The sequence below is a fragment of the Dasypus novemcinctus genome, chromosome 22 (assembly GCF_030445035.2).
Source record: "Dasypus novemcinctus isolate mDasNov1 chromosome 22, mDasNov1.1.hap2, whole genome shotgun sequence".
Lineage (NCBI taxonomy): Eukaryota > Metazoa > Chordata > Mammalia > Cingulata > Dasypodidae > Dasypus > Dasypus novemcinctus.
The window spans coordinates 54,592,072-54,608,080 of record NC_080694.1 but is presented as its reverse complement, the minus strand read 5'-3'; the positions used below and the strand labels follow the sequence as shown (position 1 = coordinate 54,608,080).

The following is a 16,009-nucleotide window of genomic DNA, read 5'->3' as shown; positions in this document are numbered from 1 at the left end:
TCGATTTAAACTTGGCTGTTTGTAATACTACTACACTAGCGATTTTAAATAGGGCACTCGATGTGGGGTTTTCTGGACTTCATTTAACTTTGCGTCGGCATTTCCTTATGGATCGGGATTTCTCAACAGCAGTGCTCTTGACAGTCTGGATGGTGTATTTTGTCTCAGGGGCTGTTCTGCGCATTGCAGGATCTTGAGCCGCATCACTGGTCCCTCCCCATACACACCCCATACACACTTCACTTTTGATGATCAGAAACCTCCTCCGACACCACCAAATGTCCACAGGAAGAGTCATTACCACCACCACTACCCTTTGAGGACCACTGTTTTAGATCCATCAGTGTACAGCACCTAATTAGAATCTGACAGGTTTACAGAAACTCTTTTACTAAGTAAACTTACACCACCATAAAACGTTTCATCTTAGCCTGGCAGTTAATTTTCTATTTTTACTGTTTGTGTTTTCTTTGTTTTCTACCTTTTGTTAAATGGAACATGCTATATTTATGTGATAATGGATGCATGTGTGCTGTACACTGGTCATATTTTCTCCTTCTGGCAAATTAGAAGGTTTATGTTTTCTATTTTTCTAGTAGCTATAATCATAACTTTCTATCATATAATTAAAGCTTTCCCTTTTAAAATCAGCCATGAATCTACTCTTTCCCAGATACAAACCATGAAAAAAATTAATATATTTCCTCTCACCTTTTTTTTTTAAGATTTATTTCCCCCACCCCCTGTTATCTGCTCTCTGTGTCATTCGCTGTGTGTTTTTCTGTGTCTGCGTGTATTCTCATTAGGTGGCTCTGGGAACCAATCCTGGGACCGTCCAGAGTGGGAGAGAAGCAATTACTCCCTCGCACCACCTCATCCCCCTGTTCTGCTACGTCTCTTATCATCTGTGTTTTTGTTGTTGTTGTTGCGTCATCTTGCTGTGTCAGCTCTCTGCATCGGCAGGCACTCCTGTGCAGGTGGCACTCCTGCGCATGGCTGGCACTCCGTGTGGGGCCAGCTCGCCTTCACCAGGAGGCCCTGGGCATCAAACCCTGGACCTCCTACATGGTAGATGGGAGCCCAACTGCTTGAGCCACACCTGCTTCCCTCCTTTTGCCTTTGCTAGTTTTTTAGGCTTAGTTTTTATTCATTTTATTTGGAATTTGAGAAAGTAAAGTATTTGTTATCGGCCTTACCTCAGAAGTCCTCCACACAGCCTTGTGCCTTTACTTTCCTCCATCATTTGAAAATCTGTTTATATGTATCTTTATTGCTTTTGGCCAAAAGAGGATTACATCAAGGAATTAGTTCTTATTCCAAACCCCCAGAGGGTTCCTTTGTCTGTTTGCTCATTGTTTTTGCTCATTATCTGTTCACTGTCTGTTTGTTTCTTCTTTAGGAGGCACTGGGAACCAAACTTGGGACCTCCCATATGGGAGGTGGGTGCCCAAGTGCTTGAGCCACATCTGCTCCCTGCTTGTTTTTGTTTTTGCTCACTGTCTGCTCATTGTCTTGCTCGTTGTCTGCAAGTTGTTGGGGGTTTTTGCTCATTGTCTGTTCATTGTCTGCCTGTTGTTTTTGCTCATTGTTTGTCTTCTTTAGGAGGCACCAGAAACCGAACCCAGGACCTCTCATGCAGGAGCCACATGAGCCACATCTGCTCCCAGAATTAGTTTTTATATTTCCATTTTCTTCTATGTGAACCCCAAATGACAAAGAGCTTCGCTAAAAAACTGTCATTTAGTTAATTCCTGACTATCAAAGTATATATTGCACTAGTTAAGACATGCTGCATACAATAAGGGGGAAATGATAAATGGATGCATCACAGCTAAGATAGACAAATTCTAACATTTAGGAAAAACATATTGGAAGATGAAGATGAAAGGTATGTAATCTGGAATTGGAGTAGTTCCTCTGAAGACCCCTGCTTCTCACTCTGTGTACTTTTAATATATTCAAAATAATTAGCCATAGAGGAAGGCAGGGGTGACAGTGTGCAAGCACATACATGAGCCCATGCATTGTGGAAATATTGAAATACGTCCCTACAGATCAATACAGATTTGCTACCCTGCCCTCCCAAGTGCTGTGGCTCCTCTCGACTGCTTCCACCACCCCCCCCCCCAGTGCCACCCCAGTCTCACCACGACTGAACAATGAAAGAATTAATGCCTGTCAGTTGAGGGAGCCTCTGGGACTGCAGTCTATTGCTATAGCTTTCTCTTCTGTTTGATGGTACCTGTGCTAATTATATAATTTTAAAGCACCCCTGAAAGCACTCATGGCTCGGATTCCCAATTCCTATTAGACAAAGATGGTATATATACCCACACACAGACACAGATGCTTCAGAGGACCATTTCCCATTTGACAGAGTTAATGCATGCGTGTGGGAACAATGTGTTATGGAAATGATATCATCTGCCCCACCCAACATTAGCATGCAACCAAATATTTGATGCTTGTAACCTAAAAAGTGGGTAACTGCAAAAAGTCAAATCTGTGAAGTCTCTGGACACATCATCCTTAGATGTGACAGTGCCTTATATCGGGCATCAAAATTTCTCCAAAGGTACAGATGGTTCAGAACAAGTACATGACAAGAAACTCATTCGATAAATTAGCACATAGAACTCACAGAGCTAGTTCAGAGGACATGAATACTGTATCAGTTTGGAAAAAAAAGGAATGACAGGAAATTTCCAAATGCTGTCATTATGACCTTCTTATTTAAGGATCATGTGTCCTCAAGGCATTGTCAACAGATTAAGAATTTAGGTTCCGGGGTCACTTATGGAAGCCGATGATCTGTAAAACCAGCAAGAAATAAGCATTGAACATAGGGACTTAAGGAAAATATATATGTTTTAATAAGCATGAAGTTAATCTAAACAGTAGGATGTAATTATATCATTCGATTTTGCTCACCCTGAAAACAGTGGCTTTCAAGGAAGCACCCTTGTGACGCTGCTCCTTTCCCCAATGTGTCCTTTACATTTTTCTGATATTTTAGTTTGAAAATAATATATACCTTGATTTTTCAGTCCAAGTTTTGGAAGATGGCTATTTAGAATTTCTGAAAAAAATATACAATATACATTTTATTGTTTGCAAATTTTACTTTATTAGACAATTTGTTACTAAATAAAATTGAAATATCCACGTGATATATTTATTCTGAGAACTTTTTTTCCTATATTTTTATTTATTTTTAAAAGGTACTTAGAGTACATAAAATGTTATATAAAAAAAGAAAAATAAGGAATTCCCATATGCCCCACTCCCCACACCTTCTACTTTTCCCCTCATTAATAACTTCTTTTATTAGTGTGGTACATTCATTGCAATTAATGAACACATCTTGGAGCACTGACACTAAGCATTGATTATAGTTTACAGTGTAGTTTACACTCTCTCCCACTCCATTCTGTAGGTTATGGCAGGATATATAATGGCCTGTATTTGTCATTGCAATGTCATTCAGGACAATTCCAAGTCCTAATAATGCCCCCATATTACACCTCTTTTTCCCTCTCCCTGACTTCAGCACCTCCAGCAGCCACTGCCTCCACATCAATGATATAAGTTCTTCCATTGCTAGAGTCACAATAAGTCTACAGTAGAATACCAATAAGTCCACTCTAGTCCATAGTTCATTCCCCAGTTCTAATTGAGAGGGGGCTTCGATCCCATACGACTGATGGATGGGACTCTCTTGCTTGCAACTATAAACTCTCTCAGTTCCTTGGTGTGGTGGTTGTCCATCCTCACTCCTTAATAGTTGTCCTGGGTGAGTCCAATGAACTCAATGGAGAGCAGGTATTGCAACTCCACTGAGACTCAGGGCCCAGCTGGCACATGGACAGTCCAGAGATTCAAGTCTCTTGGATGTACACTTACCAACTCCAGCACCAACTATACATTATTCTAAGGATTTTTTAAACCACCATTTTCTTTCACCCTTAATATTCCTCACATCTGGCAATAGACATCTCTCAAGGTATATGAATCATTCAAATATTTTTTGTCTTAAATACAAAAGAAAATGCAAAATCATTCCAATCTTTAAAATAAACATAAGAAACTATAAAGAAAATACAAGCTTCACTACTAATTAAGGATGTCACTCAATTTTACTGATTAAAATCATTTTTTAAAAATGGAAAAATTATTGAGGAGAAAGAGCATGGATACGTTAGCACCATTTGAGTGACTTAGCTCCTAAAAGAAATCAGACAGAAATTAATCACCAGCTTTTAATCACAAGTCCTCATATCAAAACTGGAAAACAAATGAATTTTTGAAAATAAAACTACACAAGTCAATTCTTAGTGAGTTTCTTTATTAGTCTGAATTCAAGGCAAGATTTGATAAAGAGAAAGCCTACCAAAGAGCACACACAGAAATGAAGATGAAATGTAGGGACATGTATAGCAGTTAGAACACAGAGGGCTATATCTTTTTACATAATATAAGTCTTTTGCATTATTTATATATTTCAATAGCCTGTTAGGAAATGTGGCACTGTGGAGCAGCAAGGAAGCACACAATAAATTTTACAGAGAAACACAAACCTCTTTGGAGTCTGATAAATCAATTGGCCTTTACTGAATAAACACAACTTGGGTTTTTGTAGGTTACTCCTATCCTGGCTATGTACAAAAGTTGTAACACCTTTAAATTTTAAGATTAAGCTGTCAGTTCTTATGGCAGGTTTTCTTACTCAAGTTTCTACAAGAGGAGGGGAATGTAGGACAGCATTAATTTCTCTACCATACTGCACTGCTCTTTTAATTCAGACTTTCACCGTCTAGGGAAAAAAAGGATAACTAGGATTAATGTATGGTGTCCTGACCCAACTTACAGATTGATCGCACCTATAAATCATCACATTGATGTTTATGATTCAAAGATCTGGGACTGCTTAAGCAATTAGGAAGGCAGTTTTTCAGAAATCTTTCTGCAAAGATTTCTAGGTTGCCGTAAGAGCATTTAGTTAGATAATTGCTAAAGCACATATGTGGCACTAGCAACTATAGATAAAGTAAATGCCATAGAAAAAGATTTTTTAATTACCTCATCTGTCATAGCCTATTACTACAAGAGAAATAAAGCACAATCTAAATTAAAGGTCACAGACTGCTTTACGTGCCCACCACCTGGACTTAAAATTAGAGAAAGTCGTCAACAACTTAGTTCTTATTCATTATAATCATTTCATTCAGGAAATCTTTAAATGGTGAATGGAACTTTTGAGCCCATGAAAGAAGCAGCTTTGGCACTTTAGTCTCATAGGGGCTTTTACCATCAGAGATGGTAAAAGTGACCATAAGCTAATTGTTTGCCTATTCCTATCCTTGAGGGCAGCAGAAATAATCAGCTAGGATTTTAGATACTACATCATATATCAGGATTTGTGTGAATGTGTGTGTGTGTTTGCCTTTGAAGACTACTATGTCACTTCCTCAAAATAAAATAGAAATGATGTCTTGTTCATCTTAGAACAAGATGTGGGTCTACAGCAATATTTGTTAAATGATTCATTTTCCAGTCTTCCTTACATCCCTCCTGATTTCTTTTGACGTACTAATCTTTCCAGGGTCTAATCTGACAAATAATTTCTTTCATATCCTTGCATTTAATCTCTCTAAATCTGTTTCTTAATCTATAACATGGAAATAATATAACTGTATATATATATATATATATATATGTTAAAATCAAGAGATAAACAACTGGAAACATACATCAAAAACATTCTCATTTTATGAAGGACAAATCAGAATCAGTAAAAGCAGGGGAAATATAATGAGAGTGTAATACAGAACTGAAAATACTATTTTCTCAATCCTTACCCTACCTTTTATGGTTTAGTGCGTAAATTTTGAAATCTTGACTTCACCTAGCAATCCTGATGTAGAAAAAGAATACCCTTTAATAATACATGAGATTATTATCTAAGTCAGGGGTTCTTAAAAAGGGGTCCTTGAGCTTGAATTGAAATTTTAAAAAACCATTATTCTTATGGGGAAGTATTGATGTGGATGTGATATATTTATTAAATAATACACAGTATAGAGTGGACTTAGTAAGGGGCCCATGGTTTTCACCTGACTGGCAAAAGGGTTTGAGGAACAAAAAATGTTAGGCATCCCTGATCTAAGTGAAATATAATGCTTATATTCAAGGAATTGCAGAGAAATAAAGTAAATGACTTCTGTAGTTTTACATATCCTCTAACCCAAACTAGTCTCTAAATTTCATCTTCATCATTTCTCTCATTTCCTTTTGATCTAATTAATCAAAATCCTTCCTAGAATGTTCATTTCTTCCCAGTATGTCTTCCTGAATATGAATAAGATATAAAATACCATTTGATGTTTGAAATTATGGAGGTAATCTCAATGACGGAAATAGATGACCAGGTAGAGAGAAGGGAATGCCTGATTAATACATTCATGAAGATGTCAAAGGCTTATAAAGCCAGGATCTGGGATAGAGAAAGCTATCAGACTTCCAGATCTTCTCTGGTGAAGTGTTTTCTGCAATTATCACCGCCATGGACAAGAAGTCGTCGCTGAAAGGTATGAGCAGCCACTCACCCAACTGTGTGGGTACTAATTTGAAATTTTAGCAAATATGCCGTTAGCAAGAGACTTCCAGTTTACAACTTTTAGAAGAGGTAACTAATCATTAACTCTGGAAAATATTCTATATGGGCACAATAAAGCAGAGCAGTGGTACTCAACAGGGGGTAATTTCCCCCCAAGAAGACTTTCGGTAATGCCTGGAGATGTTTTAGGCTGTCATAACTGGGCAAGGGGATGATACTGGCATCAAATGGGTAGAACCCACAGATGCTACTAAATATCTGACAATGCACAGGAAAGTCCTCCACGGAAAGGAATTATCCAGACCAAAATGTCAATAGTGCTGAGGTTGAGAAACCCTGGACTAGAATAAGACCAAAAGAGTCCAATTTGTCCCAACTCCAGAAGGCAAATATAACATTTTCCAGTTCCCAGGACTCTTATGTGGATTGGTCAAGTTAAATCAGTCTGATGAAAACTTTCAATTCTGAAATCCATAATATATAGGCAATGACAGCCGAAGTGTCCTTTGTACTACACTGTCAATTTGGTTTAAGCCAAATGACATTTCAAAAGGAAAAACAGGTTAATAATAACTAATCACCTTAACTTTCTTGGTTAGTATTTACAAGAAACAGGAACGAGTAAAAATCATAATATTTACTTCAAGAAATGAAGAACAAAAACTTTGTCTATTTTTATCTCATCTTGGACTACAAAAATTCCTCACAAGAGAGATATTAGATAAATGTACTCAGAGTTAAAGAACATCTAGCCCATTATGAATTTCTTACAGCTGATATTCCAATTGATATCAGCAAAGCACATTTTATGTACACTTGTAGATAAAATCCATTCAGCTGCATTCTATGTCTAAAGTATGCATAAAATATATGTTTTGGAACTATCATGATTTTGGAAAATTAAAAATCTCTTATATGAATCATCTCACATCATTATTTTTTTGCACTTAAAAGGTTATTTGACTATATTTTATACCCAATTTATTTTAGGTATTCTTATTACACAGAATCTTTAGCATTTGCCTAGTTTTACCTTGGACATTTTCAAGTAAATTTTTTTTTCAGGTGAATTTATTAAAGTTTCCATGGAAACTTGGTTTTCTGATAAATACATTTTTATATCAGATATTTTTCTGGAATAGTCTCACTGAAGTTAAAACCTGATGTTAATTTGGTACCTAAATGTTGCTTCTTTCTTCTGAAAGTAAATTATTGATATATTAAAGGTGCTGTCCAACAGAAGAGACAGCAAATTTTTAATTAAACCATCTCTGATCATTGTCTAAGATATAAAAACTGGGTGTTTACAGAGTAGAAAAAGTGGGTAAAATCAGCTTCCTAGGACCCACGTTATCATTGTTCTTTAACAAGTGATGGCAAATAGCTCTGCAAACCCTGAGCTGCCATGACTCTGAGGCAACCTGTGCTACTCATGCGTAGATAGAGGCCCGGGGTGTGTGTGATGCCACATGGTGAAGAGGAAAGGGCCAGCACTGGCGCCCTGGCTCCTCTGCCTCTTGATAACGGGCATTCACTTAACCTCTCCAAACCGTCTGTTTCATCATTGTAATTTGATGATAATAACCAAGCCTGCTCTACTTCACAGGGCAACTGTGAAGCCCAAATGAGAAAAAAATTTTAAAGGCATTTGGCAAAGCGTCAAACAAATGCCAGGGATTATTATGGTGAATTAGCAGGTACATTTTTATGGTAGCATTCTTTCCTATGCAATATCAGTATGTGTTTGTTCATATCAGTCATAGAGATAAAACAAACAGATCAAGTGTGCTAGTCTTGTCATTTCAGTATCTAAAACGCAAGTACTGGGCTACGAAGAGTTGTAAGTCTACTCCTAGAGAGCCCCACTGCTAAAAATGCTTCAGGAACTCCCAGGAAATCAGTCTTAAGAGAATGACCTGAACACCCTGGCTCAAGCTTAATTTAAGCTCCAAACGTGTTTGCAAAGTGCAGAAGCACTTCTGGGAACAATACAAAAATGCAGCTACCTCCTTCTCAAATGATCTATCTATGCAAATAAAATTCTATATCCAAATGTACACAGCAGCAGGTGTTGATTCTTCCCCTCAGCTACTACAGTAGCCAGTCCTGCAGCAGGGGGCAATGGGGAGCCAGCAGGCTTCCCGAGGCGGGGCGGCTTTGATAACCTCAGCTGAGCAGATCACCTCGTGTTTCTATTTAAGCAGGGTCCCTCCTGCTGCTGCTGGTGTCAAACCTGCTCCTGTGCAAGAGCGTGGCCTCCCTGCCCATCTGTCCCAAAGGCACCGTCAACTGCCAGGTGTCCCTCAAGGACCTGTTTGACCGCGCAGTCATCCTGTCTCACTACATCCATAGTCTCTCTACGGAAATGTTCACTGAATTTGTAAGTATGGCATTTCTCACTTCTTCCCAGAAGGAACCTTCTCGTGAACTCCTGGGCTACCAAACTTTAATCATGAAACCCTCGAGAGCCTAATTTCAAAATATACATCTTATACATTAAAAAGGCATCAGCTAATAAAATGTGGAACAAGAAGGGACAGTTTCATGAAATCTCAGTATCCCAATTTTCACAAAATGTAATGATTTTTTTAAAAATTCCTTCTAATTCACTTTCCTTATAAAAATCAAAATACTTTTTACACACTTGACACAAAGCACTTTCCGATGGGGCTAAGGAAAAGGAAGGGTGTTGATTTCTCATCTTGCACGCAAGGCCATTTACATCTCCCTAGGTATTCTTCCCCAGCATGCTGTAGATAGCCAAGAAATGAGAATTGAACTGCAGTGAACTGGGCGGACTCACAAAATTAAACTAAGCTGAATCCCAAGGCCAAGAAACAAACAAATAACATCTCAGAAACCCCAAATGCTAGCTAGGAATCACTGTTCTAAGATTTCCAGTGTATCAGTTCATCAATACAATAAAAGTAGTGGCTTAGACTTAGAAACACTCATTTTCTTTCTGATTAAGGTACTTAGAAAGTTGTATGCAAACTCCTTTGTCAAGAAGCAAAGAAAAGATCAGTGCTTCAGTAAATCAAAGGGCCTCCAAAGAAAATGGGGCTCAATGTTTGTAATGTGTATTCATATAATTCTTTTCACATGCTGGTTTTTTTTCTGTCATTCTTTTTTTTTTTTTTAATTTTTTTATTTTTTATTGACTTTGTAATAATATCACATTAAAATATATATATGTGAGGTCCCATTCAACCCCATCTCCCCACCCCCCCCCTCCCCCCCCCCAACAACGCTTGTTCCCATCATCATGACACATCCATTGGATTTGGTAAGTACATCTTTGGGCACCTCTGCACCTCATATACATTGGTTCACATCATAGCCCATACTCTCCTCCATTCCATCCAGTGGGCCCTGTGAGGATTTACAATGTCCGGTGATTGCCTCTGAAGTACCATCCAGGGCAGCTCCATGTCCCAAAGACGCCTCCACCTCTCATCTCTTCCTGCCTTTCCCCATACCCTTCGTCCACTATGTCCACTTTTCCCATTCCAATGCCATCTCTTCTATGTGGACATTGGATTGGTTGTGTCCATTGCACCTCTATGTCAAGAGGAGGGTCAGATTCCACCTGGATGCTGGATGCAATCCTCCCATTTTCAGTTGTAATCACTCTAGGCTCCATGGTGTGGTGGTTGTCCTTCTTCAACTCCATCTTAGCTGAGTGTGGTAAGTCCAATAAATCAGATTGTAGGTGCTGGAGTCTGTTGAGGCTCAGGATCTGGCTATCACATTGTCAGTCCAGAGATTCAAATCCCCTAAATATATCTTAAACCCCAACATTAACTGCACCTCCAGCACATTGGCATGAAAGTCTTATGAAGGGAGATCCCATCTGAGTCCAGATTCATCACACATAAACACCATTTCCTAAGAGGGGCCATCTGCCCTGGTAGTTACCCCATCGGCCATGACCATAACTCCCATGGGTCTCTTTAGCCCTCAAAGGAACCAATATCTGGGGGTTGTATCTGCTTTATCTGTCTCTCTGACTCTGCTCAGTTGTGCATGAGGGCAAACCTTCTGCCAGCCTCCAGACTCTTTTTTAGAAACTCGTAGCCATATAAACTCATTTCTCCTTTCCATTTCCCCCTTACTTTAGGTCAAACAGCATTTTAAAGTCATGGTATTTTATGTAGACATGGATATTCTGCTGATCCGCATTGAACCTTCCGTATAAGGTCATTTTCCAGTTGCATCATCAGTTGGTAGTTGATAGTGGTCCCTCGTTGCCAGGGAGGCTCATCCCCGGGTGTCATGTCCCACGCTGGGGGGAAGGCATTGCATTTACATGCTGAGTTTGGCTTCGAGACTGGCCACATTTGAGTAACATGAAGGCTGACAGGAGGAAATTCCCAGGCACAAAGTTGTTCTAGGCCTGTTCTTATTTTGGGTTTATCAGCTCACAAGCATAGTCATTAGCATCAGGGGCTCACTGTTCTGTCATTCATTTTTGACTGGCCATCTTTTCTCTTCAAATCTCTTCCAAATCAATATTTTGCTAAAGATTAGTTTTTCTTTCTTTATATACTCGATACTTCTCTTCTGTTCTTATCTTCAGTCAGTTGCTTAGTACTTCCTAAAATGTTATATCCTGCTTTTCTCTGACCTATTTTGTTGCAATGAGCAAACTTTTGTTCAATATGTTTGATGAACATGGTAAGGTACAAAGTGTATGGATTCAGGGGCTAATCAAAGAAAAATGATAATTTCACAATATTGTTAAGACAGGCATTATCAATTCCAACCCAAAGCAAACAAAAGAGATTAAGCAGCTAAAGACCATATATACTATGGCATTTGGCTCAATTACTGAAGAAGGATGATACTTAATAATTGATATTTAATGCTTCATACTTTTGCTACTTTTAGTGTTTGCTTTCCAAAGAGTAACCTGTGTGAAGGGTGAACTTAAAGATGGGAACTTCAAAGAAGGGAAGAGCTTGTAATTTAGAAAAGTTTAATGAAAAAAAAGAATTTACAGAGATAATGGAAAGAAAGGGGGAGAAGGTTACTTTCTTAATACGTTAATTTCAGTTTTTAGGTAGTGCTCTTGTTTTTCTCAATTACACATCTTTTAAAGGTATCCACATTCTGATACTGGATTCATTTATTCAATGGCCCAACAATTTCAACTAACCAAATTTTTCGATCATCTCCAGGATAAACAGTATGCCCAAGGCCGAGAGTTCATAGCCAGGGCCATGAACAAGTGCCACACTTCCTCCCTCCCTACTCCCGAAGACAAAGAGCAAGCCCAGAAGATAAAGGTGAGTCTTTTACTCAGGCTTTCTACCAAGACAGCTGAGGCAAGACCCTGATATTACCATGTAGGTAATAGGTAATGGAAATTGCATATGCAGAGAAGAGCAAAGGAGGAATAAGCACTTAAAGAGAAATTACATACATAGTTGATGAGTTACCAATCAAATCAAAATCAAATGCTAATTAAAGATTATAGCAGTAGAATAAATAGATGCAAACTGCCCATGCAGCCAAAAATGTCTTAACCTATGCCCTGGGTCTCAATACAGATAGTATTCTATATGAATGTGTGAACTAGACTTCCTTATGTAAAATATGAGGTTTGCAAAACTCATGCCTATGTAAGAAACTCGAATATAGTTCTATTCATTAGACGTTCCTAAAGACTCCTGCATTGGCAGCATTTAATACTGCTGATCACTGCACTCTCTGAGTCAGCTCTCCCTGTACCTTCAAAGTTCTCCTTCTAGTTCTACTTCTCCTTCTCTGGTGTCTCCTTTATTCTTCGTTGATTCCTCTGCCCTACCTACTTCTCATGGCCATGTCCTTTAATTCTTCTCTACTTTTCATTTGTTAGTTAAGTTCAGGGGCATCGACCCAGCAAGCATTGTAAATCAGAAATGATCAGCTACTTGGAGTTCCATGTATGAACCTGGTAATAAACATAAACTTGGGGACAAAAATCTCCATTGCCAACTCCACTGATGCTGTTTTTAAAGATCACATCGGGCCACTTTATCCACCTGCATGTTAACAAAATCGACTGCTCTGATGGCAGGGCAGTGGGAGGCAGAGAGAGAGTGAGGAAAGCATGTTTGCGAATGCCATGTCTTCTTCCCTGCCTCTTTTTCCTAATCTCATAAAATAAAACTACAAATCGCAAATGATTACATTGACACCCACTTTGCTTCCTTAGTAAGAATGAATCCTTGGATGGAAATGACTTGGGTCCCTCGTCCTAGGCATTGGTGAAAACTGTCTTTCCCGAGTCAGGTACTATAGGCACATACCGAGTTCCAACAAAACTCTTCAAATTTCCCCAATGGACAAAACAGCCACATACGACAGAACTCAGTGAGTGGGCAGATGGGAGAATTTCAGAAGAAAAACAAAACTCTTCATGTTGTAAATCACAACTCTCATTAGAAGTGGTTATTTAAATAAGCTGGATTTTTTGTTTGTTTTAGCAAACTATAAGCCAATAGCTTAAATTTTACATTTTTACAATTTTTATCATTTACAAAAAATTTTGCATGCAGGTACAAATAATAGCTATTTTAGATCAGCCTTTCTGAGCAAGCATCACACATAATTCAACCAACTGTATTAACATTTATTTTCACACAATGTTTTTGATCTGGCTGTGTAGCATGAAGACCTCCTGAACCTGGTACTCCAGGTGCTGCGCTCCTGGGACGACCCCCTGGATCACCTAATCACTGAAGTGCGCAGCATGGAAGAAGCCCCAGATGCTATCCTGTCAAATGCCTTAGAGATTGAGGCACAGAACAAACGACTTCTAGAGGGCATGAAGAAGATAATTGGCCAGGTAAACAGTCTCCTGATGCTTCCTTCTTTTTCTCAGTAATAAAGAGATTACCAATGAATTTTTAAATATCTCACTTTGCAAGAATGAAATTTAGGCATTCTAGATTCTAGACTGTTATTAACTAAAGCAAGTGCTACATGACATTAGCAATTCATAGTAATAGATTCTACTGTTAAGTGAATCTTAGGATTCTACCATGGTATTTGACAGGTGCAGGCTTTCCTACATTGCACAAAAATCCATCAAAGGCCTGCTCCTTCCTAAGGACTGATGGTTCAGATATTTTCAGGGATGAAAACTGGAGAGCAGAATCTACAAGGTGAATGTTTCTTCAAAGTATCCCAGGATACCCACTTTTGCAATTCTGGTCAGTCTTTCTCTTTTCTCCCCACACCAAAGGATGTGAGTGGAAAGGGAGAAAATCAAAATCAGATTGGGTGGTGTGTCCAGCCACCCTCATCCCCCAAGATCTGCTGGAGGTAGGAAGAGCTTGGAAGGAGGACACCAAAGCACCTATGCTGCCACACAAGCATGGCACTACAGCGGGCCACAAGTGAAGGGAATGCACTTTTCTGAATAGTTGTTTTGTAATTTACAGAGAGCTGTCTCATTCTAAATTTTATTTGGGTTGGCACTCCACAAATCACTGCATTTAATCTCCCCAAACAATGTGTTATATTTAGATTGGGTTCATATTTGCAACACAGGTCTCCATTCAAATGGGATAATGTCAACATCAGCTAGAAGGTGTGAATAGCTTTCTGAAGTTCTCAGAAATAATGCATCATCTAAAGAAAAATGTATGATTATAAAAATAATAAAGTGAGCAATTTCATATTTCTTTTATTGTGTACTAAGTATCTGTTACCATAATTCATTTTTTCATTTTCATGGGTGAAGAAAATATCCAACCCAAATACAAAGCACATTTTAACCTTGAAAGTATGAGAAAAAACACCTGGATTTTCAGGTTATTCTCTTCATTACTGAGATAGATAGATAGGTAGGTAGGTAGGTAGATAGATAGATAGATAGATAGATAGATAGATAGATAGATAGATAGATAGATAGATAGATCAATAGGGAATCACAGATTTTAAAATATTCTTACAGTGTAGGATAAAGTTTGGCAGATCAGGTTCTACAATTAACCTAGATGTGTGTCTGCTAGCTCTCCAAATTAGCTGACATCCCTAAAAAGTTGTCAGGCAAGTTACTCAGTCTCTAAGATCTCCAGGTATTCCCAGCATGCAAAGCTAATAGAATGCACAGCTACATAGCATTCTACCTCTCCTGTTACTCAGTATATTTTTGTTATCAAAATCCTGCCTCCACCTGTACCATGGAGCCCTCACCATTGAGGAGTTGCTACCAACATGCCCCCTTCTTACAGGTGCTTTTCCCAATACTTCCCACCCCAAGGACCTCGAATGAAGGCAACTGTTCCTCATACAAATTTGGGGGGTAACTGTCCTGCATGAAATGTGAAAACCCCCTGACTACTTCAGCAGATCTTCTTAGTCACAGGCATCACTAGATTATCTGCACCTTAAAACACCAACTACATCCTTGATCATTCCAAAGGTCTTTGATATCTATACTGTGTAGAGACTAGTACTAAGTTCAAAGCAAGAAAAAAATCAATGTAATTATGGTGACTTGTCAAGAGAAATAAAGTACAAAATGCATATCTGGGACAACAATCAGGAAGTGAAAGGGCTCATCAAGAGAGAGAATTAAGGTTAGCTCTTCCATTGTTCCCTGGTACCATTCAGGTCTATATTCAAATAGCAACTTTCTGTTCTCCAGCTATCTACTCTTGCACAGACATACCTCATCTGTAATCACACACATGTTGGAAACTTCACAGGCTTTCTGCTTCTGGTTTTTTAGAGTACTAGTAGAATTCTGATGCACTGGCCCAATAATCCACGCTTCTTGCTAGAGTGTCTGGCATTCCTATCTTCCTCAAATTTTAATTCAACAATTAGAAGGAATAAAGATAAGCAAATACTACTAACTGAAGAGTTGTCACTATTTTGGTGCTTAGGTTCATCCTGGAGTCAATGAAAGTGAGGCCTACTCCGTCTGGTCGGACCTTCCGTCACTGCAGATGGCCGATGAAGACACTCGCCTTTCCACTTTCTATACTCTGCTCTACTGCCTACGCAGGGATTCGCATAAGATTGACAGTTACCTCAAGCTCCTGAAGTGCCGAATCATTTATGAAAACAACTGTTAAGCCTGCGGCCAGGCCATCTATTTCTGTAATGCTTTCAGAATCCATCCCAAAGCAAGCTTCTTCTAGTTTTGCAGCTTTTTAATGTGTGCTTGGGTGTAATGGGTCTCCTCTTGAAAAATAAAAACTGACTTCTTAGAGATGTCGAAATCTGCCAAGCCAATTTGTCAATGTTTCTTATCTCCATGTAATAGAAAATTGAAAGAAAATTCATCACTACCATTGATAAATCCCCATCAAAATTTGTCACAAAAAGCAGGAGCTGGTCTTGCAAATTAGACAATTAACATATTACTTTACAATCACAGTATATTATTGTGAG

The 16,009-nt window shown here is 38.7% G+C and overlaps 1 protein-coding gene and 1 long non-coding RNA gene across 2 annotated transcripts in view; one reads left to right on the top strand and one right to left on the bottom strand.

The window, feature by feature from the left end:
* Positions 1-16,009, bottom strand: part of LOC111765012 (uncharacterized) — a 73,682-nt gene that overhangs the window by 15,947 nt on the left and 41,726 nt on the right. The window lies entirely within an intron of this gene.
* Positions 6,563-15,690, top strand: PRL (prolactin). Its single transcript, XM_004462053.1, has 5 exons — positions 6,563-6,587; positions 8,821-8,996; positions 11,797-11,904; positions 13,269-13,448; positions 15,499-15,690. The coding sequence occupies exons 1-5, from the start codon at positions 6,563-6,565 to the stop codon at positions 15,688-15,690; spliced, it is 681 nt and encodes a 226-aa protein (XP_004462110.1).

Excerpts from the sequence above, each read along its gene's own strand:
- PRL (XM_004462053.1), top strand. The coding sequence starts at position 6,563 with ATGGACAAGAAGTCGTCGCTGAAAG. Across the intron at positions 8,997-11,796 it reads CGGAAATGTTCACTGAATTT|GATAAACAGTATGCCCAAGG; the intron begins GTAAGTATGGCA and ends GATCATCTCCAG. Across the intron at positions 13,449-15,498 it reads TGAAGAAGATAATTGGCCAG|GTTCATCCTGGAGTCAATGA; the intron begins GTAAACAGTCTC and ends TTTGGTGCTTAG.